Source organism: Oncorhynchus nerka, linkage group LG13 (assembly GCF_034236695.1).
Source record: "Oncorhynchus nerka isolate Pitt River linkage group LG13, Oner_Uvic_2.0, whole genome shotgun sequence".
NCBI lineage: Eukaryota > Metazoa > Chordata > Actinopteri > Salmoniformes > Salmonidae > Oncorhynchus > Oncorhynchus nerka.
In genome coordinates, this window is record NC_088408.1 from 64,950,069 (window position 1) to 64,973,904 (window position 23,836).

At 43.1% G+C, this 23,836-nt stretch overlaps 1 protein-coding gene across 1 annotated transcript in view; it reads left to right on the top strand.

Moving 5' to 3' along the window:
• Positions 1–23,181, top strand: part of LOC115139860 (protein crumbs homolog 1-like) — a 40,795-nt gene extending 17,614 nt beyond the window's left edge. The window contains exons 7-13 of the mRNA XM_029677695.2: positions 17,103–18,101; positions 18,323–18,882; positions 19,036–19,201; positions 19,366–20,227; positions 20,346–20,462; positions 20,728–20,854; positions 21,127–23,181. Coding sequence (XP_029533555.1) covers positions 17,103–18,101; positions 18,323–18,882; positions 19,036–19,201; positions 19,366–20,227; positions 20,346–20,462; positions 20,728–20,854; positions 21,127–21,348 — 3,053 coding nt within the window. The 3' untranslated portion in view covers positions 21,349–23,181. The remainder of the gene's footprint in view (positions 1–17,102; positions 18,102–18,322; positions 18,883–19,035; positions 19,202–19,365; positions 20,228–20,345; positions 20,463–20,727; positions 20,855–21,126) is intronic.
• The last annotated feature ends 655 nt before the right edge of the window (positions 23,182–23,836 follow it).

Here is a 23,836-nt window from a genome sequence, read left to right on the forward strand (position 1 = left end):
ATAACTCATTTGGTTTGGTTAGGGAGATTGATAACTCATTTGGTTTGGTTAGGAGACTGATAACTCATTTGGTTTGGTTAGGGAGACTCTGATTAACTCATTGGTTTGGTTAGGAGAGACTCTGATTAACTCATTGGTTTGGTTAGGGAGACTCTGATTAACTCATTTGTTTGGTTAGGGAGACTCTGATAACTCATTTGGTTTGGTTAGGGAGACCCTGATTAACTCATTGGTTTGGTTAGGGAGACTCTGATTAACTCATTGGTTTGGTTAGGGAGACTCTGATAACTCATTTGGTTTGGTTAGGGAAACTCTGATAACTCATTTGGTTTGGTTAGGGAGAATCTGATAACTCATTTGGTTTGGTTAGGGAGACTCTGATAACTCATTTGGTTTGGTTAGGGAGACTCTGATAACTCATTTGGTTTGGTTAGGGAGACTCTGATAACTCATTTGGTTTGGTTAGGGAGACTGATAACTCATTTGGTTTGGTTAGGGAGACTGATAACTCATTTGGTTTGGTTAGGGAGACTCTGATAACTCATTTGGTTTGGTTAGGGAGACTGGTTTGGTTAGGGAGACTGATAACTCATTTGGTTTGGTTAGGGAGACTGATAACTCATTTGGTTTGGTTAGGGAGACTGATAACTCATTTGGTTTGGTTAGGGAGACTCTGATAACTCATTTGGTTTGGTTAGGGAGACTGATAACTCATTTGGTTTGGTTAGGGAGACTCTGATAACTCATTGGTTTGGTTAGGGAGATTCTGATAACTCATTGGTTTGGTTAGGGAGATTCTGATAACTCATTTGGTTTGGTTAGGGAGACTCTGATAACTCATTTGGTTTGGTTAGGGAGACTCTCATTTGATAAACTCATTGGTTTGGTTAGGGAGACTGATAACTCATTTGGTTTGGTTAGGGAGACTGATAACTCATTTGGTTTGGTTAGGGAGACTCTGATTAACTCATTGGTTTGGTTAGGGAGACTCTGATTAACTCACTGGTTTGGTATGGGAGACTCTGATAACTCATTTGGTTTGGTTAGGGAGACCCTGATTAACTCATTGGTTTGGTTAGGGAGACTCTGATTAACTCACTGGTTTGGTATGGGAGACTCTGATAACTCATTTGGTTTGGTTCGGGAAACTCTGATAACTCATTTGGTTTGGTTAGGGAGAATCTGATAACTCATTTGGTTTGGTTAGGGAGACTCTTTGGTTTGGTTAGGGAGACTAACTCATTTGGTTTGGTTAGGGAGACTCTGATAACTCATTTGGTTTGGTTAGGGAGACTGATAACTCATTTGGTTTGGTTAGGGAGACTGATAACTCATTTGGTTTGGTTAGGGAGACTGATAACTCATTTGGTTTGGTTAGGGAGACTCTGATAACTCATTTGGTTTGGTTAGGGAGACTCTGATAACTCATTTGGTTTGGTTAGGGAGACTGATAACTCATTTGGTTTGGTTAGGGAGACTGATAACTCATTTGGTTTGGTTAGGGAGATTCTGATAACTCATTGGTTTGGTTAGGGAGACTCTGATAACTCATTTGGTTTGGTTAGGGAGACTGATAACTCATTTGGTTTGGTTAGGGAGACTCTGATAACTCATTGGTTTGGTTAGGGAGATTCTGATAACTCATTTGGTTTGGTTAGGGAGACTCTGATAACTCATTTGGTTTGGTTAGGGAGACTCTGATAACTCATTTGGTTTGGTTAGGGAGATAACTCATTTGGTTTGGTTAGGGAGATCTGATAACTCATTTGGTTTGGTTAGGGAGACTCTGATAACTCATTTGGTTTGGTTAGGGAGACTGATAACTCATTTGGTTTGGTTTGGATAACTCATTTGGTTTGGTTAGGGAGACTCTGATAACTCATTTGGTTTGGTTAGGGAGACTCTGATAACTCATTTGGTTTGGTTATAAGACTGATCATTTGGTTTGGTTGGTTAGGGAGACTGATAACTCATTTGGTTTGGTTAGGGAGACTCTGATAACTCATTTGGTTTGGTTAGGGAGACTCTGATAACTCATTTGGTTTGGTTAGGGAGACTCTGATAACTCATTTGGTTTGGTTAGGGAGACTCTGATAACTCATTTGGTTTGGTTAGGGAGACTCTGATAACTCATTTGGTTTGGTTAGGGAGCCTCTGATAACTCATTTGGTTTGGTTAGGGAGATTCTGATAACTCATTTGGTTTGGTTAGGGAGACTCTGATGACTCATTTGGTTTGGTTAGGGAGATTCTGATAACTCATTTGGTTTGGTTAGGGAGACTCTGATAACTCATTTGGTTTGGTTAGGGAGACTGATAACTCATTTGGTTTGGTTAGGGAGTCTCTGATAACTCATTTGGTTTGGTTAGGGAGACTCTGATAACTCATTTGGTTTGGTTAGGGAGACTGATAACTCATTTGGTTTGGTTAGGGAGACTCTGATAACTCATTTGGTTTGGTTAGGGAGACTGATAACTCATTTGGTTTGGTTATAAACTCATTTGGTTTGGTTAGGGAGACTGATAACTCATTTGGTTTGGTTAGGGAGACTTTCATTTGGTTTGGTTAGGGAGACTGATAACTCATTTGGTTTGGTTAGCTCATTTGGTTTGGTTAGGGAGACCCTTGATTTAACTCATTGGTTTGGTTAGGGAGACTCTGATAACTCATTTTGGTTTGACTCTGATAACTCATTTGGTTTGGTTAGGTTGATAACTCATTTGGTTTGGTTAGGGAGACTCTGATAACTCATTTGGTTTGGTTAGGGAGACTCTGATAACTCATTTGGTTTGGTTAGGGAGACTCTGATAACTCATTTGGTTTGGTTAGGGAGACTGATAACTCATTTGGTTTGGTTAGGGAGAGATAAACTCATTTGGTTTGGTTAGGGAGACTCTGATAACTCATTTGGTTTGGTTAGGGACTGATAACTCATTTGGTTTGGACTGATAACTCATTTGGTTTGGTTAGGGAGACTGATAACTCATTTGGTTTGGTTAGGGAGACTGATAACTCATTTGGTTTGGTTAGGGAGACTGATAACTCATTTGGTTTGGTTAACTCATTTGGTTTGGTTGGGGAGACTCTGATAACTCATTTGGTTTGGTTAGGGAGACCCTGATTAACTCATTTGGTTTGGTTAGGAGACTGATTAACTCACTGGTTTGGTATGGGAGACTCTGATTAACTCATTGGTTTGGTATGGGAGACTCTGATTAACTCATTGGTTTGGTTAGGGAGACTCTGATTAACTCATTTGGTTTGGTTAGGGAGACTCTGATTAACTCATTGGTTTGGTTAGGGAGACTCTGATTAACTCATTTGGTTTGGTTAGGGAGACTCTGATTAACTCATTGTTAGGGAGAATTTGTTTGTTAGGGAGACTCTGATTAACTCATTTGGTTTGGTTAGGGAGACTCTGATAACTCATTTGGTTTGGTTAGGGAGACTGATAACTCATTTGGTTTGGTTAGGGAGACTGATAACTCATTTGGTTTGGTTAGGGAGACTGATAACTCATTTGATAACTCATTTGGTTTGGTTAGGGAGACTCTGATAACTCATTTGGTTTGGTTAGGGAGACTGATAACTCATTTGGTTTGGTTAGGGAGACTTTTGGTTAGGGAGACTGATAACTCATTTGGTTTGAACTCATTTTGGTTTGACTCTGTAACTCATTTGGGAGACTCTGATTAACTCATTGGTTTGGTTAGGGAGACTCTGATTCATTGGTTTGGTTAGGGAGACTCTGATTAACTCATTGGTTTGGTTAGGGAGACTATTAACTCATTTGGTTTGGTTAGGGAGACTGATTAACTCATTGGTTTGGTTAGGGAGACTCTGATTAACTCATTTTTGGTTTGGTTTGGTTAGGGAGACTCTGATAACTCATTTGGTTTGGTTAGGGAGACTATAACTCATTTGGTTTGGTTAGGGAGACTCTGATAACTCATTTGGTTTGGTTAGGAGACTGATAACTCATTTGGTTTGGTTAGGGAGACTGATAACTCATGATAACTCATTTGGTTTGGTTAGGGAGACTGATAACTCATTTGGTTTGGTTAGGGAGACTCTGATAACTCATTTGGTTTGGTTAGGGAGACTGATAACTCATTGGTTTGGTTTGGGGAGACTCTGATAACTCATTTTTGGTTAGGGAGACTCTGGGTTTGGTTAGGGAGACTCTGATAACTCATTTGGTTTGGTTAGGGAGATTCTGATAACTCATTTGGTTTGGTTAGGGAGACTCTGATAACTCATTTGGTTTGGTTAGGGAGACTCTGATAACTCATTTGGTTTGGTTAGGGAGACTCTGATAACTCATTTGGTTTGGTTATAACTCATTTGGTTTGGTTAGAGACTCTGATAACTCATTTGGTTTGGTTAGGGAGACTCTGATAACTCATTTGGTTTGGTTAGGGAGACTCATTCATTTGGTTTGGTTAGGGAGACTCTGATAACTCATTTGGTTTGGTTAGGGAGACTCTGATAACTCATTTGGTTTGGTTAGGGAGACTCTGATAACTCATTTGGTTTGGTTAGGGGTTAGGGAGACTGATAACTCATTTGGTTTGGTTAGGGAGTCTCTTTGCTAACTCATTTGGTTTGGTTAGGGAGACTCTGATAACTCATTTGGTTTGGTTAGGGAGATTGATAACTCATTTGGTTTGGTTAGGGAGACTGATAACTCATTTGGTTTGGTTAGGGAGACTCTGATAACTCATTTGGTTTGGTTAGGGAGACTGATAACTCATTTGGTTTGGTTAGGGAGACTCATTTGGTTTGGTTAGGGAGACTCTGATAACTCATTCGGTTTGGTTAGGGAGACTGATAACTCATTTGGTTTGGTTAGGGAGACTGATAACTCATTTGGTTTGGTTAGGGAGACCCTGATTAACTCATTGGTTTGGTTAGGGAGACTCATTAACTCACTGGTTTGGTATGGGAGACTCTGATAACTCATTTGGTTTGGTTAGGGAGACCCTGATTAACTCATTGGTTTGGTTAGGGAGACTCTGATTAACTCACTGGTTTGGTATGGGAGACTCTGATAACTCATTTGGTTTGGTTCGGGAAACTCTGATAACTCATTTGGTTTGGTTAGGGAGAATCTGATAACTCATTTGGTTTGGTTAGGGAGACTCTGATAACTCATTTGGTTTGGTTAGGGAGACTCTGATAACTCATTTGGTTTGGTTAGGGAGACTGATAACTCATTTGGTTTGGTTAGGGAGACTGATAACTCATTTGGTTTGGTTAGGGAGACTGATAACTCATTTGGTTTGGTTAGGGAGACTCTGATAACTCATTTGGTTTGGTTAGGGAGACTGATAACTCATTTGGTTTGGTTATGATAACTCATTTGGTTTGGTTAGGGAGACTGATAACTCATTTGGTTTGGTTAGGGAGACTGATAACTCATTTGGTTTGGTTGGGGAGACTCTGATAACTCATTTGGTTTGGTTAGGGAGACCCTGATTAACTCATTGGTTTGGTTAGGGAGACTCATTTGATTAACTCACTGGTTTGGTATGGGAGACTCTGATTAACTCATTGGTTTGGTATGGGAGACTCTGATTAACTCATTGGTTTGGTTAGGGAGACTCTGATTAACTCACTGGTTTGGTTAGGGAGACTCGGATTAACTCATTGGTTTGGTTAGGGAGACCCTGATTAACTCATTGGTTTGGTTAGGGAGACTCGGATTAACTCATTGGTTTGGTTAGGGAGACTGATTAACTCACTGGTTTGGTTAGGGAGACTCTGATAACTCATTTGGTTTGGTTAGGGAGACTGATAACTCATTTGGTTTGGTTAGGGAGACTGATAACTCATTTGGTTTGGTTAGGGAGACTGATAACTCATTTGGTTTGGTTAGGGGGAGACTGATAACTCATTTGGTTTGAGACTGATAACTCATTTGGTTTGGTTGGGGAGACTCTGATAACTCATTTGGTTTGGTTAGGGAGACCCTGATTAACTCATTGGTTTGGTTAGGGAGACTCTGATTAACTCACTGGTTTGGTATGGGAGACTCTGATTAACTCATTGGTTTGGTATGGGAGACTCTGATTAACTCATTGGTTTGGTTAGGGAGACTCTGATTAACTCACTGGTTTGGTTAGGGAGACTCGGATTAACTCATTGGTTTGGTTAGGGAGACCCTGATTAACTCATTGGTTTGGTTAGGGAGACTCGGATTAACTCATTGGTTTGGTTAGGGAGACTGATTAACTCACTGGTTTGGTTAGGGAGACTCTGATAACTCATTTGGTTTGGTTAGGGAGACTGATAACTCATTTGGTTTGGTTAGGGAGACTCTGATAACTCATTTGGTTTGGTTAGGGAGACTGATAACTCATTTGGTTTGGTTAGGGAGACTGATAACTCATTTGGTTTGGTTAGGGAGATTCTGATAACTCATTGGTTTGGTTAGGGGGACTCTGATAACTCATTTGGTTTGGTTAGGGAGACTGATAACTCATTTGGTTTGGTTATAGAGACTCTGATAACTCATTGGTTTGGTTAGGGAGATTCTGATAACTCATTGGTTTGGTTAGGGAGACTCTGATAACTCATTGGTTTGGTTAGGGAGATTCTGATAACTCATTGGTTTGGTTAGGGGGACTCTGATAACTCATTTGGTTTGTTTAGGGAGACTGATAACTCATTTGGTTTGGTTATAGAGACTCTGATAACTCATTGGTTTGGTTAGGGAGATTCTGATAACTCATTGGTTTGGTTAGGGAGACTCTGATAACTCATTGGTTTGGTTAGGGAGATTCTGATAACTCATTGGTTTGGTTAGGGAGACTCTGACAACTCATTTGGTTTGGTTAGGGAGATTCTGATAACTCATTTGGTTTGGTTAGGGAGACTCTGATAACTCATTTGGTTTGGTTAGGGAGATTCTGATAACTCATTTGGTTTGGTTAGGGAGACTGATAACTCATTTGGTTTGGTTAGGGAGACTGATAACTCATTTGGTTTGGTTAGGAGACTCTGATAACTCATTTGGTTTGGTTAGGGAGACTCTGATAACTCATTTGGTTTGGTTAGGGAGACTGATAACTCATTTGGTTTGGTTAGGGAGACTCTGATAACTCATTTGGTTTGGTTAGGGAGACTCTGATAACTCATTTGGTTTGGTTAGGGAGACTCTGATAACTCATTTGGTTTGGTTAGGGAGATTCTGATAACTCATTTGGTTTGGTTAGGGAGTCTCTGATAACTCATTTGGTTTGGTTAGGGAGACTCTGATAACTCATTTGGTTTGGTTAGGGAGACTCTGATAAGACTAAACTTTGGTTTGGTTAGGGAGACTGATAACTCATTTGGTTTGGTTAGGGAGACTCTGATAACTCATTTGGTTTGGTTAGGGAGACTCTGATAACTCATTTGGTTTGGTTAGGGAGACTGATAACTCATTTGGTTTGGTTAGGGAGACTGATAACTCATTTGGTTTGGTTAGGGAGACTGATAACTCATTTGGTTTGGTTAGGGAGACTCTGATAACTCATTTGGTTTGGTTAGGGAGACTCTGATAACTCATTTGGTTTGGTTAGGGAGACTGAGACTCATTTGGTTTGGTTAGGTTATAACTCATTTGGTTTGGTTAGGGAGACCCTGATTAACTCATTGGTTTGGTTAGGGAGACTCTGATTAACTCATTTGGTTTGGTTAGGGAGACTCTGATAACTCATTTGGTTTGGTTAGGGAGACTCTGATAACTCATTTGGTTTGGTTAGGGAGACTCTGATAACTCATTTGGTTTGGTTAGGAGACTCTGATAACTCATTTGGTTTGGTTAGGGAGACTCTGATAACTCATTTGGTTTGGTTAGGGAGAATCTGATAACTCATTTGGTTTGGTTAGGGAGACTCTGATAACTCATTTGGTTTGGTTAGGGAGACTATAACTCATTTGGTTTGGTTAGGGAGACTCTGATAACTCATTTGGTTTGGTTAGGGAGACTGATAACTCATTTGGTTTGGTTAGGGAGACTCTGATAACTCATTTGGTTTGGTTAGGGAGACTGATAACTCATTTGGTTTGGTTAGGGAGACTGATAACTCATTTGGTTTGGTTAGGGAGACTATAACTCATTTGGTTTGGTTAGGGAGACTCTGATAACTCATTTGGTTTGGTTAGGGAGATTCTGATAACTCATTTGGTTTGGTTAGGGAGACTCTGATAACTCATTTGGTTTGGTTAGGGAGACTCTGATAACTCATTGGTTTGGTTAGGGAGATTCTGATAACTCATTGGTTTGGTTAGGGAGATTCTGATAACTCATTTGGTTTGGTTAGGGAGACTCTGATAACTCATTTGGTTTGGTTAGGGAGACTCTGATAACTCATTTGGTTTGGTTAGGGAGACTCTGATAACTCATTTGGTTTGGTTAGGGAGACTCTGATAACTCATTTGGTTTGGTTAGGGAGAGATAACTCATTTGGTTTGGTTAGGGAGACTATAACTCATTTGGTTTGGTTAGGGAGACTGATAAATCATTTTTGGTTAGGGAGTTTGGTTTGGTTAGGAGACTGATAACTCATTTGGTTTGGTTAGGGAGACTCTGATAACTCATTTGGTTTGGTTAGGGAGACTCAACTTTTGGTTTGGTTAGGGAGACTGATAACTCATTTGGTTTGGTTAGGGGAGACTCTGATAACTCATTTGGTTTGGTTAGGGAGACTCTGATAACTCATTTGGTTTGGTTAGGGAGACTCTGATAACTCATTTGGTTTGGTTAGGGAGACTCTGATAACTCATTTGGTTTGGTTAGGGAGACTCTGATAACTCATTTGGTTTGGTTAGGGAGACTCTGATAACTCATTTGGTTTGGTTAGGGAGACTCTGATAACTCATTTGGTTTGGTTAGGGAGACTCTGATAACTCATTTGGTTTGGTTATTTCATTTGGTTTGGTTAGGGAGACTCTGATAACTCATTTGGTTTGGTTAGGGAGACTGATAACTCATTTGGTTTGGTTAGGGAGACTGATAACTCATTTGGTTTGGTTAGGGAGACTGATAACTCATTTGGTTTGGTTAGGGAGACTGATAACTCATTTGGTTTGGTTAGGGAGACTCTGATAACTCATTTGGTTTGGTTAGGTTTGGTTAGAGACTGATAACTCATTTGGTTTGGTTAGGGAGACTGATAACTCATTTGGTTTGGTTAGGGAGACCCTGATTAACTCATTGGTTTGGTTAGGGAGACTCTGATTAACTCACTGGTTTGGTATGGGAGACTCTGATAACTCATTTGGTTTGGTTAGGGAGACCCTGATTAACTCATTGGTTTGGTTAGGGAGACTCTGATTAACTCACTGGTTTGGTATGGGAGACTCTGATAACTCATTTGGTTTGGTTCGGGAAACTCTGATAACTCATTTGGTTTGGTTAGGGAGAATCTGATAACTCATTTGGTTTGGTTAGGGAGACTCTGATAACTCATTTGGTTTGGTTAGGGAGACTCTGATAACTCATTTGGTTTGGTTAGGGAGACTGATAACTCATTTGGTTTGGTTAGGGAGACTGATAACTCATTTGGTTTGGTTAGGGAGACTGATAACTCATTTGGTTTGGTTAGGGAGACTCTGATAACTCATTTGGTTTGGTTAGGGAGACTGATAACTCATTTGGTTTGGTTAGGGAGACTGATAACTCATTTGGTTTGGTTAGGGAGACTGATAACTCATTTGGTTTGGTTAGGGAGACTGATAACTCATTTGGTTTGGTTGGGGAGACTCTGATAACTCATTTGGTTTGGTTAGGGAGACCCTGATTAACTCATGGGTTTGGTTAGGGAGACTCATTAACTCACTGGTTTGGTATGGGAGACTCTGATTAACTCATTGGTTTGGTATGGGAGACTCTGATTAACTCATTGGTTTGGTTAGGGAGACTCTGATTAACTCACTGGTTTGGTTAGGGAGACTCGGATTAACTCATTGGTTTGGTTAGGGAGACCCTGATTAACTCATTGGTTTGGTTAGGGAGACTCGGATTAACTCATTGGTTTGGTTAGGGAGACTGATTAACTCACTGGTTTGGTTAGGGAGACTCTGATAACTCATTTGGTTTGGTTAGGGAGACTGATAACTCATTTGGTTTGGTTAGGGAGACTGATAACTCATTTGGTTTGGTTAGGGAGACTCTGATAACTCATTTGGTTTGGTTAGGGAGACTGATAACTCATTTGGTTTGGTTAGGGAGACTGATTTGGTTTGGTTAACTGATAACTCATTTGGTTTGGTTAACTCATTTGGTTTGGAGACTCTGATAACTCATTTGGTTTGGTTAGGGAGACCCTGATTAACTCATTGGTTTGGTTAGGGAGACTCTGATTAACTCACTGGTTTGGTATGGGAGACTCTGATTAACTCATTGGTTTGGTTAGGGAGACTCTGATTAACTCACTGGTTTGGTTAGGGAGACTCTGATTAACTCACTGGTTTGGTTAGGGAGACTCGGATTAACTCATTGGTTTGGTTAGGGAGACCCTGATTAACTCATTGGTTTGGTTAGGGAGACTCGGATTAACTCATTGGTTTGGTTAGGGAGACTGATTAACTCACTGGTTTGGTTAGGGAGACTCTGATAACTCATTTGGTTTGGTTAGGGAGACTGATAACTCATTTGGTTTGGTTAGGGAGACTCTGATAACTCATTTGGTTTGGTTAGGGAGACTGATAACTCATTTGGTTTGGTTAGGGAGACTGATAACTCATTTGGTTTGGTTAGGGAGATTCTGATAACTCATTGGTTTGGTTAGGGGGACTCTGATAACTCATTTGGTTTGGTTAGGGAGACTGATAACTCATTTGGTTTGGTTATGGAGACTCTGATAACTCATTGGTTTGGTTAGGGAGATTCTGATAACTCATTGGTTTGGTTAGGGAGACTCTGATAACTCATTGGTTTGGTTAGGGAGATTCTGATAACTCATTGGTTTGGTTAGGGAGACTCTGACAACTCATTTGGTTTGGTTTGATTCTGTAACTCATTTGGTTTGGTTAGACTCTGATAACTCATTTGGTTTGGTTAGGAGATGGTTTGGTTAGGGAGTCTGATAACTCATTTGGTTTGGTTAGGGAGACTCTGATAACTCATTTGGTTTGGTTAGGGAGATAACTCATTTGATATAACTCATTTGGTTTGGTTAGGGAGACTCTGATAACTCATTTGGTTTGGTTAGGGAGACTCTGATAACTCATTTGGTTTGGTTAGGGAGATAACTCATTTGGTTTGGTTAGGGAGACTGATAACTCATTTGGTTTGGTTAGGGAGATAACTCATTTGGTTTGGTTAGGAGACTGATAACTCATTTGGTTTGGTTAGGGAGACTCTGATAACTCATTTGGTTTGGTTAGGGAGACTGATAACTCATTTGGTTTGGTTAGGGAGACTCTGATAACTCATTTGGTTTGGTTAGGGAGACTCTGATAACTCATTTGGTTTGGTTAGGGAGACTGATAACTGATTTGGTTAGGGAGACTCTGATAACTCATTTGGTTTGGTTAGGGAGACTCTGATAACTCATTTGGTTTGGTTAGGGACTCTGAGACTCTGATAACTCATTTGGTTTGGTTAGGGAGACTCTGATAACTCATTTGGTTTGGTTAGGGAGACTCTGATAACTCATTTGGTTTGGTTAGGGAGACTCTGATAACTCATTTGGTTTGGTTAGGGAGACTCTGATAACTCATTTGGTTTGATAACTCATTTGGTTTGGTTAGAGACTGATAACTGATAACTCATTTGGTTTGGTTAGGGAGACTCTGATAACTCATTTGGTTTGGTTAGGGAGACTGATAACTCATTTGGTTTGGTTAGGGAGACTCTGATAACTCATTTGGTTTGGTTAGGGAGACTCTGATAACTCATTTGGTTTGGTTAGGGAGACTGATAACTCATTTGGTTTGGTTAGGGAGACTCTGATAACTCATTTGGTTTGGTTAGGGAGACTGATAACTCATTTGGTTTGGTTAGGGAGACTGATAACTCATTTGGTTTGGTTAGGGAGACTCTGATAACTCATTCGGTTTGGTTAGGGAGACTGATAACTCATTTGGTTTGGTTAGGGAGACTGATAACTCATTTGGTTTGGTTAGGGAGACCCTGATTAACTCATTGGTTTGGTTAGGGAGACTCTGATTAACTCACTGGTTTGGTATGGGAGACTCTGATAACTCATTTGGTTTGGTTAGGGAGACCCTGATTAACTCATTGGTTTGGTTAGGGAGACTCTGATTAACTCATTTGGTTTGGTTAGGGAGACTCTGATAACTCATTTGGTTTGGTTAGGAAGACTCTGATAACTCATTTGGTTTGGTTAGGAGATAAATCTGATAACTCATTTGGTTTGGTTAGGGAGACTCTGATAACTCATTTGGTTTGGTTAGGGAGACTCTGATAACTCATTTGGTTTGGTTAGGGAGACTGATAACTCATTTGGTTTGGTTAGGGAGACTGATAACTCATTTGGTTTGGTTAGGGAGACTGATAACTCATTTGGTTTGGTTAGGGAGACTCTGATAACTCATTTGGTTTGGTTAGGGAGACTGATAACTCATTTGGTTTGGTTAGGGAGACTGATAACTCATTTGGTTTGGTTAGGGAGACTGATAACTCATTTGGTTTGGTTAGGGAGACTGATAACTCATTTGGTTTGGTTGGGGAGACTCTGATAACTCATTTGGTTTGGTTAGGGAGACCCTGATTAACTCATTGGTTTGGTTAGGGAGACTCTGATTAACTCACTGGTTTGGTATGGGAGACTCTGATTAACTCATTGGTTTGGTATGGGAGACTCTGATTAACTCATTGGTTTGGTTAGGGAGACTCTGATTAACTCACTGGTTTGGTTAGGGAGACTCGGATTAACTCATTGGTTTGGTTAGGGAGACCCTGATTAACTCATTGGTTTGGTTAGGGAGACTCGGATTAACTCATTGGTTTGGTTAGGGAGACTGATTAACTCACTGGTTTGGTTAGGGAGACTCTGATAACTCATTTGGTTTGGTTAGGGAGACTGATAACTCATTTGGTTTGGTTAGGGAGACTGATAACTCATTTGGTTTGGTTAGGGAGACTCTGATAACTCATTTGGTTTGGTTAGGGAGACTGATAACTCATTTGGTTTGGTTAGGGAGACTGATAACTCATTTGGTTTGGTTAGGGAGACTGATAACTCATTTGGTTTGGTTGGGGAGACTCTGATAACTCATTTGGTTTGGTTAGGGAGACTCTGATTAACTCATTGGTTTGGTTAGGGAGACTCTGATTAACTCATTGGTTTGGTTAGGGAGACTCTGATTAACTCATTGGTTTGGTTAGGGAGACTCTGATTAACTCATTGGTTTGGTTAGGGAGACTCTGATTAACTCATTGGTTTGGTTAGGGAGACTCTGATTAACTCATTGGTTTGGTTAGGGAGACTCGATTAACTCATTGGTTTGGTTAGGGAGACCTTCACTGGTTTGGTTAGGGAGACTCTGATAACTCATTTGGTTTGGTTAGGGAGACTGATAACTCATTTGGTTTGGTTAGGGAGACTCTGATAACTCATTTGGTTTGGTTAGGGAGACTGATAACTCATTTGGTTTGGTTAGGAGACTGATAACTCATTTGGTTTGGTTAGGGAGATAACTCATTTGATAACTCATTTGGTTTGGTTAGGGGACTCTGATAACTCATTTGGTTTGGTTAGGGAGACTGATAACTCATTTGGTTTGGTTATAGAGACTCTGATAACTCATTGGTTTGGTTAGGGAGATTCTGATAACTCATTGGTTTGGTTAGGGAGACTCTGATAACTCATTGGTTTGGTTAGGGAGACTCTGACAACTCATTTGGTTTGGTTAGGGAGATTCTGATAACTCATTTGGTTTGGTTAGGGAGACTCTGATAACTCATTTGGTTTGGTTAGGAGACTCTGATAACTCATTTGGTTTGGTTAGGGTTTGGTTAGATTCTGATAACTCATTGGTTTGGTTAGGGAGACTCTGATAACTCATTGGTTTGGTTAGGGAGATTCTGATAACTCATTGGTTTGGTTAGGGAGACTCTGACAACTCATTTGGTTTGGTTAGGGAGATTCTGATAACTCATTTGGTTTGGTTAGGGAGACTCTGATAACTCATTTGGTTTGGTTAGGGAGATTCTGATAACTCATTTGGTTTGGTTAGGGAGTCTCTGATAACTCATTTGGTTTGGTTAGGGAGACTCTGATAACTCATTTGGTTTGGTTAGGGAGACTCTGATAACTCATTTGGTTTGGTTAGGGAGACTCTGATAACTCATTTGGTTTGGTTAGGGAGACTGATAACTCATTTGGTTTGGTTAGGGAGACTCTGATAACTCATTTGGTTTGGTTAGGGAGACTCTGATAACTCATTTGGTTTGGTTAGGGAGACTCTGATAACTCATTTGGTTTGGTTAGGGAGACTCTGATAACTCATTTGGTTTGGTTAGGGAGACTCTGATAACTCATTTGGTTTGGTTAGGGAGACTCTGATAACTCATTTGGTTTGGTTAGGGAGACTCTGATAAATCATTTGGTTTGGTTAGGGAGACTGATAACTCATTTGGTTTGGTTAGGGAGACTCTGATAACTCATTTGGTTTGGTTAGGGAGACTCTGATAACTCATTTGGTTTGGTTAGGGAGACTGATAACTCATTTGGTTTGGTTAGGGAGACTCTGATAACTCATTTGGTTTGGTTAGGGAGACTCTGATAACTCATTTGGTTTGGTTAGGGAGACTGATAACTCATTTGGTTTGGTTAGGGAGACTCTGATAACTCATTTGGTTTGGTTAGGGAGACTGATAACTCATTTGGTTTGGTTAGGGAGACTGATAACTCATTTGGTTTGGTTAGGGAGACTCTGATAACTCATTTGGTTTGGTTAGGGAGACTGATAACTCATTTGGTTTGGTTAGGAGACTCTGATAACTCATTTGGTTTGGTTAGGGAGACTCTGATAACTCATTTGGTTTTTGGTTTGGTTAGGGAGACTGATAACTCATTTGGTTTGGTTAGGGAGACTCTGATAACTCATTTGGTTTGGTTAGGGAGACTCTGATAACTCATTTGGTTTGGTTAGGGAGACTGGTTTGGTTAGGGATAAACTCATTTGGTTTGGTTAGGGAGACTCTGATAACTCATTTGGTTTGGTTAGGGAGACTCTGATAACTCATTTGGTTTGGTTAGGGAGACTGATAACTCATTTGGTTTGGTTAGGAGACTGATAACTCATTTGGTTTGGTTAGGGAGACTCTGATAACTCATTTGGTTTGGTTAGGGAGACTGATAACTCATTTGGTTTGGTTAGGGAGACTGATAACTCATTTGGTTTGGTTAGGGAGACTGATAACTCATTTGGTTTGGTTAGGGAGACTCTGATAACTCATTTGGTTTGGTTAGGGAGACTCTGATAACTCATTTGGTTTGGTTAGGGAGACTCATGATAACTCATTTGGTTTGGTTAGGGAGACTCTGATTAACTCATTTGGTTTGGTTAGGAGACTCTGATTAACTCATTTGGTTTGGTTAGGGAGACTCTTTGATTAACTCATTTGGTTTGGTTAGGGAGACTGATTAACTCATTGGTTTGGTTAGGGAGACTCTGATTAACTCATTGGTTTGGTTAGGGAGACTCTGATTAACTCATTGGTTTGGGGAGACTCTGATTAACTCATTGGTTTGGTTAGGTTTGGTTTGGTTAGGGAGACTCTGATTAACTCATTGGTTTGGTTAGGGAGACTCTGATTAACTCATTTTGGTTTGGTTAGGGAGACTCTCATTGGTTTGGTTAGGGAGACTGATTAACTCATTGGTTTGGTTAGGGAGACTCTGATTAACTCATTGGTTTGGTTAGGGAGACTCTGATTAACTCATTGGTTTGGTTAGGGAGACTCTGATTAACTCATTGGTTTGGTTAGGGAGACTCTGATTAACCCATTGGTTTGGTTAGGGAGACTCTGATTAACTCATTGGTTTGGTTAGTGAGACTCTGATTAACTCATTGGTTTGGTTAGGGAGACTGATTAACTCATTGGTTAGATTAGGGAGACTTTGATTAACTCATTGGTTTGGTTAGGGAGACTCTGATTAACTCATTGGTTTGCTTAGGGAAACTCTGATTAACTCATTGGTTTGGTTAGGGAGGCTGATAACTAATTTGGTTTGGTTAGGGAGACTGATTAACTAATTGGTTTTGTTAGGGAGACTTATTAACTCATTGGTTTGGTTAGGGAGACTCTGATTAACTCATTGGTTTGGTTAGGGAGACTCTGATTAACTCATTGGTTTGGTTAGGGAGACTCTGATTAACTCATTGGTTTGGTTAGGGAGACTCTGGCTAACTCATTGGTTTGGTTAGGGAGACTCTGAGAGTTAGGAGACTGATTAACTAATTGGTTTTGTTAGGTTTGAGACTTATTAACTCATTGGTTTGGTTAGGGAGACTCTGATTAACTCATTGGTTTGGTTAGGGAGACTCTGATTAACTCATTGGTTTGGTTAGGGAGACTCTGATTAACTCATTGGTTTGGTTAGGGAGACTCTGATTAACTCATTGGTTTGGTTAGGGAGACTCTGGTTAACTCATTGGTTTGGTTAGGGAGACTCTGATTAACTCATTGGTTTGGTTAGGGAGACTGATTAACTAATTGGTTTTGTTAGGGAGACTTATTAACTCATTGGTTTGGTTAGGGAGACTCTGATTAACTCATTGGTTTGGTTAGGGAGACTCTGATTAACTCATTTGTTTGGTTAGGGAGACTCTGATTAACTCATTGGTTTGGTTAGGGAGACTCTGATTAACTCATTGGTTTGGTTAGGGATACTCTGATTAACTCATTGGTTTGGTTAGGGAGACTGATTAACTAATTGGTTTGGTTAGGGAGACTCTGATTAACTCATTGGTTTGGTTAGGGAGACTCTGATTAACTCATTGGTTTGGTTAGGGAGACCCGTAGGCTCCTGTTGAATCTCACAGTGTGGCTGTGGGACAGTCCTGTGTGGCAGAGAAATACATAACCATACCCCTATCCAACTTGAAAAAACGAATGGTGTGTTATGTTGTCATTCCAGGTATGCACTGCGAGGTAGACATTGACGAGTGTGAGAGCGAGCCCTGTCAGAACGGCGGGTCCTGCAAGGACGCCGCCAACTCCTACACCTGCAACTGTGTGACGGCGGGTCCAGGGGAGGAGCCATGGGGTGGCCATAACTGTGACATCCGTCTGATTGGCTGCAGGGAACACCTGTGTGAGAACGGAGCCACGTGTGTGCCCATCCTAAGCCAAAAAGAGCACAGTGGGGAAGATGGGGATGAACAAGAGCATGACCACACCTGCCTCTGTCACCCTGGCTTCACTGGGAAGCACTGCAGCATTCCCACCACCTTCTCCTTCAACAGAGAGGGGTATGTCCTTATCCAGCTCCCTCCTACAGCTAACAGGACCAGTAGAGGGATTGACCCCCAGCACCACCACCACCACTATGGGATCCACGTCCAGCTGCGCTTCAGGACCACCCTGGCTGAAATGCTGCTGTTCTACAGAGGGGCTGAGGACTACAGTGTGTCCCTGGAGATTGTGGGGGGCCATATCCATGCTAGAGCTGGATCAGGGAAGGAGCTACAGGCCACCTACCATCTCCCTGTCAATGACGGAGACTGGCATGAGGCCAAAGTGACCATGGATGAGAAGCTGGTGCTGATGGTGAAAGGACCAGGCTGTGACAATGACGGGGGTTGCACAGTGGAGGACGAAGGACACAACCAACTGATCTTCTTCCAACCTGGATCATTCCCCCAGGTCTATGTGGGTGGGGCCCCCCAGAAGTATCTGGACAACACAGAGAGTAGGAAGGGTTTCATTGGCTGCATGGAGGATCTACAGGTTGACCACCAGCTGCTACTGCCTCAGGATATCTCTCCAGAGCACGTCCAAGACATGGAGCTGGGCTGCAACAAGACCGACTGGTGTCATCCTGATCCTTGCCATCATCGTGGGCATTGTATTGACCTGTGGACTAGCTTCAGCTGTGAGTGTGATCGACCCTATCACGGCTCCATGTGTGAAGAAGGTAAGAACTGTTATACCTTTTAAAACTTTACTTTGCTTTACATTTTCAAATATTGCTTTTCAAATTATGACAACTGCAGACACCAGGCGCTGACAATGTATTGTCATTTAAAGGGGGTTACGTGTGTCTCCTCAACTTACAGCCAGTTCCCTTCAGCTACACAGGTTTGTACAGGTTTTGTTGTTCACACTGAAAGTATTGCTTTTTTTTGCTTGCCTCAGAATATCCCTCATGGACATTCAGTAATGAAGACACTGTGAGCTATGCTGCCTTCAACATCAACCAAACGGACGGGGAGAACTTCAACATCTCCTTCTTCCTGCGCTCTCTGAAGCCTAGCGGCCTGCTCCTCCAGCTGCGGAGAGGGAGGAGGGCCTACCTCTCCCTGTACCTGCGGGAGGGAACCCTGGTCTTCAACAGCCCCCCCACCACCCTGTTCTCTAACGGTACCTACATCACCAGCGGACAGAGGGAGCTGGTCACTGTGGTGGTACACCAGGGTCAGGTAGGGTTCAGTCAGGGTGGGACACAGTTATCCCTGGGGCGGGTGAGGATGGAGCATGGGGACGTGGTGTACATGGGGGGTCTGCCACCGGGGGAGTCCACTGCCCCCTGGGGAGGTCACTTCAAAGGCTGCTTACAGGACATCACTCTGGACCACATGCCCCTGTACCTTCACCTCCCAGAGGAGGAGTGCCACACCCACGAAGCGTTCCAGTGCTACATCCCAAAACAATCGGAGAACATGTTGGATGGCTGTGTCAGTGATGAGGCATGCAAGGTAACGTCAATAACACCTTTACACTTAAGATATGTTTTGCTGTAACTGTAGGAAACTGGTTCAAGAGCTGTCTAGATTTCTCAGGTGAGGGTCCTGACAAAGACTTTTCAGTTCACTCTTTGTAACAGACACTAATATCGATGTCTTCCTCAGGCTGGTCCCTGTCAGAACGGAGGAACGTGCACAGTCACCTGGAATGACTTTGAGTGTACCTGTCCCATGAACTTCTCTGGCAGGCGATGTGATACACGCGTGTGGTGTGTCAGCGACCCCTGTGTCGTGGGCAGCCAGTGTGTGGATCTAGTTGACGGTTACGAGTGTGAGTGGATTTTTTGGGATCGTATACATTATCTCTCTCCCTTTCTCTCTACTACAATATCTTTCTCGGCACAGACACATACACACAAACAAAATAGCGAACACCTTACCAAAAGGTGTGTCACTGTATTCAATAGCCTTATTAATATACTGCTGTTCCACCAGGCCTCACTAACGCCACCTTTGAGAGCAACGCTCTGCAGTTCACAGCTAATGGCTCGCTGGTTGCCACGGTGACCAGTGTCTCCATGGATATACGTACTCGGGAGGAGAACGGCGTGCTGCTGCGGGCCACTAACGGAGCAGAGGTCTTCTGTCTGGGTTTGCTCAACTCCTCCCTGCTGGTCAAACTACTGAGCGGCAACAGCCTGGAGCTACAGGCCTTCACCAGCGACCTGCCCATCTCAGACGGGGCCTGGCACCAACTCCACCTGGCCATGACAGACCCCCTGCAGCCTGTGTCCCGCTGGCGCCTCACTGTGGACGGGCGCAGGGCTGGCAGCACCATGGGCACGGCCGGGCACCTCAACTTCCTCAACAACACCACCGTGTGGCTGGCAGAGAACTACACAGGCTGTCTGGGAGAGGTGAGGGTGGGAGGAGTCTACCTACCTCTGTTGGACAACCAAGATGCCCCCCAGGCAGCCCGGTTTATCAGACAGGGGGGGCAGGAGAACAAGATGGGGTGTGTTGCTACTGATGTGTGTCAGTACCAGCCCTGCCTCAACCAGGGCACCTGCCAGGACCTCTGGAACCTGTTCAACTGCAGCTGTTCCCCGGGCTGGGAGGGAGAGTTCTGCCAGAGGGACACAGACGAGTGTGCCTCAGGCCCCTGTGCCCACGGCACCTGCACAGACCTGCTGGCAAACTACCAGTGTGAGTGTCACAAAGGATGGGGGGGCAGGGACTGTGAGGAGGAGGTGGATGACTGCCTGGAGCACAGCTGTTTGAACGGGGGCTCCTGCCTAGACGGGACGGGTACCTACCAGTGTGTCTGCCCCCCTGGATACACCGGCCGCCGCTGCCAGTGAGTACCACAAACTATAACCAGGGCATGTTCCTGTTCAAAAATCACTGTGTGTGTGTGTGTCTACGTATTCAGCATGTATAGACGTTGTAATGACTGTATTTTGTGTATCCTACAGATGGAGATTCCCTCCGCAGCAGTGTGATGAAGAGACGCAGTGTGACAACGGTGGGGTCTGCGTGGATGGGATCTGGGGTACCAACTGCACCTGCAAACCTGGCTACACTGGAGACTGGTGAGATCACTAAACTATCAAATTTTCCATAGAAAATACATGGGCCGCGTTCCCGGAGACTAACATTTTATTGGACTAAGAAGGACTAAAAAGCATGCTAAATGGACTAGGCTTAACCTGTGTCCGGTAGCCCGGACCTATAAGTCTACAGTTTAAAAGCTGAGCATTTCAGTGGGACTGTAAAAGGCTCCTATTGTATGGACAGAGAGCTGTCGTTCCTGCTGGGGTGTCAGTGTCGTGTTGACCCCCTGGTGTTCTCTCCCAGGTGTGAGGCAGAGATAGATGAGTGTGAGTCCAGACCCTGTCTCAACGGTGCTACCTGCCTGGACCGACTCAGCAGCTTCCAGTGTGTGTGTGTGCCGGGCTTCAGCGGCACACAGTGTGAAAGCAATGTAAGGCACCTTATATCTCCACTGATCACACTCAGTAACTGACCGTCCGTGCGTGACGACATACTGTCAGTACATTTATTACAGTAGACTGTGTAGTGATAATATACGTTGAGTGTCAAAAGCTTTTACACAGACCAGATTGGATCAAAGAGGCTGATGTAATTAAAACAATTTAAGCTGCAGTTTGTCTAATCTGAGTAATAAGGTACTAGTAAGTAATAACAAGGTCATAATAAGTCATAGTTAAATGTCCTGCTCTCACCCCTCTGTAGAGACAGGAGCAGAGGCAGCGTGTGCCCTGGCTGGTGGTGGCCATCCCTCTGGCCAGCCTGTGTGTGCTGCTGGCTGTGGTGGCCCTGGTGTTCATGGTGCTGACCGCACGCAAGAAGCGCCAGTCGGAGGGCACCTACAGCCCCAGCGCCCAGGAGGTGGCAGGGGCACGGCTGGAGATGGGCAGTGTACTCAAAGTGCCCCCCGAGGAGAGGCTCATATGAGCCCCACACACAACAGCAACACACACTACCTTCACTCGGCTACAGGTTGGACACCTAGCCTCCCTGGCTCAGACACACAACTAGACACAGGCGAGGACTGGTCAGACTCACTAAGAGGTATCCAGCGTGTGACAGGTCACCAGTGGTGTGGACATGTGCCCTCACAGTGATGCCACCGCCACACTGCTGCTGCTGGGTCATGGGGTTGGGGGTGATTCAACCCGGAACTAATCTCTTTATAGAAAGAGGTGACGTGGTCTGTCTGAGCCGCAGAGAAGGGCAGGATAGAGGATGAAAGAGCTCTCGTCTCCCCAGGACTTGAGCACTGCTGTCCGGTTGAGTCTAATCAGCTAGTCCCCTCCCTGGAGCGATGAACCATACTGGACTCCAGTGTCTCTCTATACAATAGCTACCCGTGTACATTCTGTACCCCACATTGATTATGTGTGAGTTCACTCTAATGACCATTTTGATGGTAAAACATTGTATTTTTCTCTGGATGTGCAGTTGACAATTAACAGGCAATGCACTATACCAATAATGTTCTTTCCGACTCCGTGTAAATACTGTAATGGTCTTATTTCTAAATCTATGATGTGTTTTTTGTTCATGTCATTGTCTTGTGCAAATGTATGAGGTGCTCCTAAAACTCAAACTCATAGAAAGTGGATTGAGACCACTTAAATGCTATCAGCCATCTCAAACTCTGATGCCACAGTATTCAGACAGGATACATTTACCCAAACCTACACTCCTGTCAGTCTCTTAATCTATCCTCACCAGAGCCACTACTTAACCAGCCAAGGGATCAATGGACGTTTTCACTGTCCACCGGAGGTGCTGAAGCTAGATATTGTGCTCTAGTTCTTTTCTGTAACTATGGATGATGTACCACATGCTTATACTGTAACTAAGCTGAATGAAAGCAACACCTAATTAGCTTGAAATGAAGTTTATGCAACCCCACACTAAAGGCAGGTCATTGAAAGATAGTTAATTGTCATGAATTGACTTCCACATGACTTTATGAATGAGTTTGTATGTGCCTTCCTTACAGAATGGATGGAATGCTGAGAAACACAACATTTGACTCTTGTACATTCTACATTGGATATGCTATCTATCTATATGTTGATGTTTGTGTGGCCCTATCTAAAATATAGTTGACTGGAGGGAACTATGTGTTGTCTCAAAGGAAAACTCACTGTGATGACCGTGTTGACGTCTGTGGGGAGTGCTGTAGAGCAGTATGACAGACCGACAAAGAGACAGAGCAGGTTTCTGTTTGAGCTCGGTCGGTCCTCCCCCTCCCTGTCCTGCAGGGCTAGGTGATGCAGTACGATCCAGGGAGACATGTACTGACAATTCACTGATGTTAGCGCTGCTCCAGTGTTGGATTATACAGAGTACATTCCAGGGTTGGGATCAACTGCAGTCAATTCACAAAGTGAACATTGCCCAGTGAATTGTCAATTGAAAACGGAATTGACCCCAACCCTGGTACACTCTGGATTCGCATCTACAACAGGGGATAGATTGGACTGATCTGTATTTGAGTTCTGAATAGTATGGTAGGAGCTTACACTGGACGCACCTCGTCTCAGGCAGTACCAACTACAGTGTAACGAACAGCAAGGTATGCTGGGTAGGCTACACTGGTATGTATAGGGAGTATTCTGTGATTATTCTGGAAAATGTGATTGGGTAGCAACACTGTAACATGATGCAATTGTAAACAGTGTGATTTATTCAAAACTCTAAAGTTTCTATTGGATGTCAACAGTTAAACTGATGCAAAAGAGAATGATAATTAAAGCAACACCATGGAATGAATGACTGGACTTGCTGTGCATGGTTTTGTTTGTAACTAGATCAACTGCGGTAAGAATTGTATCTGACAAAGGATAGCAAGTCAACACAGTTACCCTATAAGTGTTTGACTATCTGTTTGTTCAATAGAATTTGCAATTCGGTGTCTTTCACAATGCTTCTGAAGGGATCTCCTCCCACAGTCCCGTAGGAGCGTTCTGTCTGCGTACCACGAGGGAAGGAAGGAGTTTATGTTTGCAACTCCCACATAGAATTGAAAAATAAACTGAATAGAAATACAGTATCTCACCAGACGACTTCTGTTTCTTCTCATAACATAACACACCCACGGGCTGGAAATCTCTCTCTCTCTCTCTCTCTCTCTCTCTCTCTCTCTCTCTCTCTCTCTCCTCCCTCTCTCCCGTAAGAATACTGTATGATTCCAGTTCTGTTATTAGCTCACTGATCCAAGGGAATGTGAACTGGCCTGTGATATTGAAACAGAGGGACCCATCCGGTCCAAGACGAGAATTCAAAATGAAATATTCTCTGCTGAGATGATATGAGAACAAATGAGGGAAGGACACTAGAATGATTTCCCTCATCCTTCTGGAGTAGAAAAAAACCAAGGCTCTTACTGTCCCTCCCCAGGAGTGGGGCACAGAGGGTCACAGCCAGG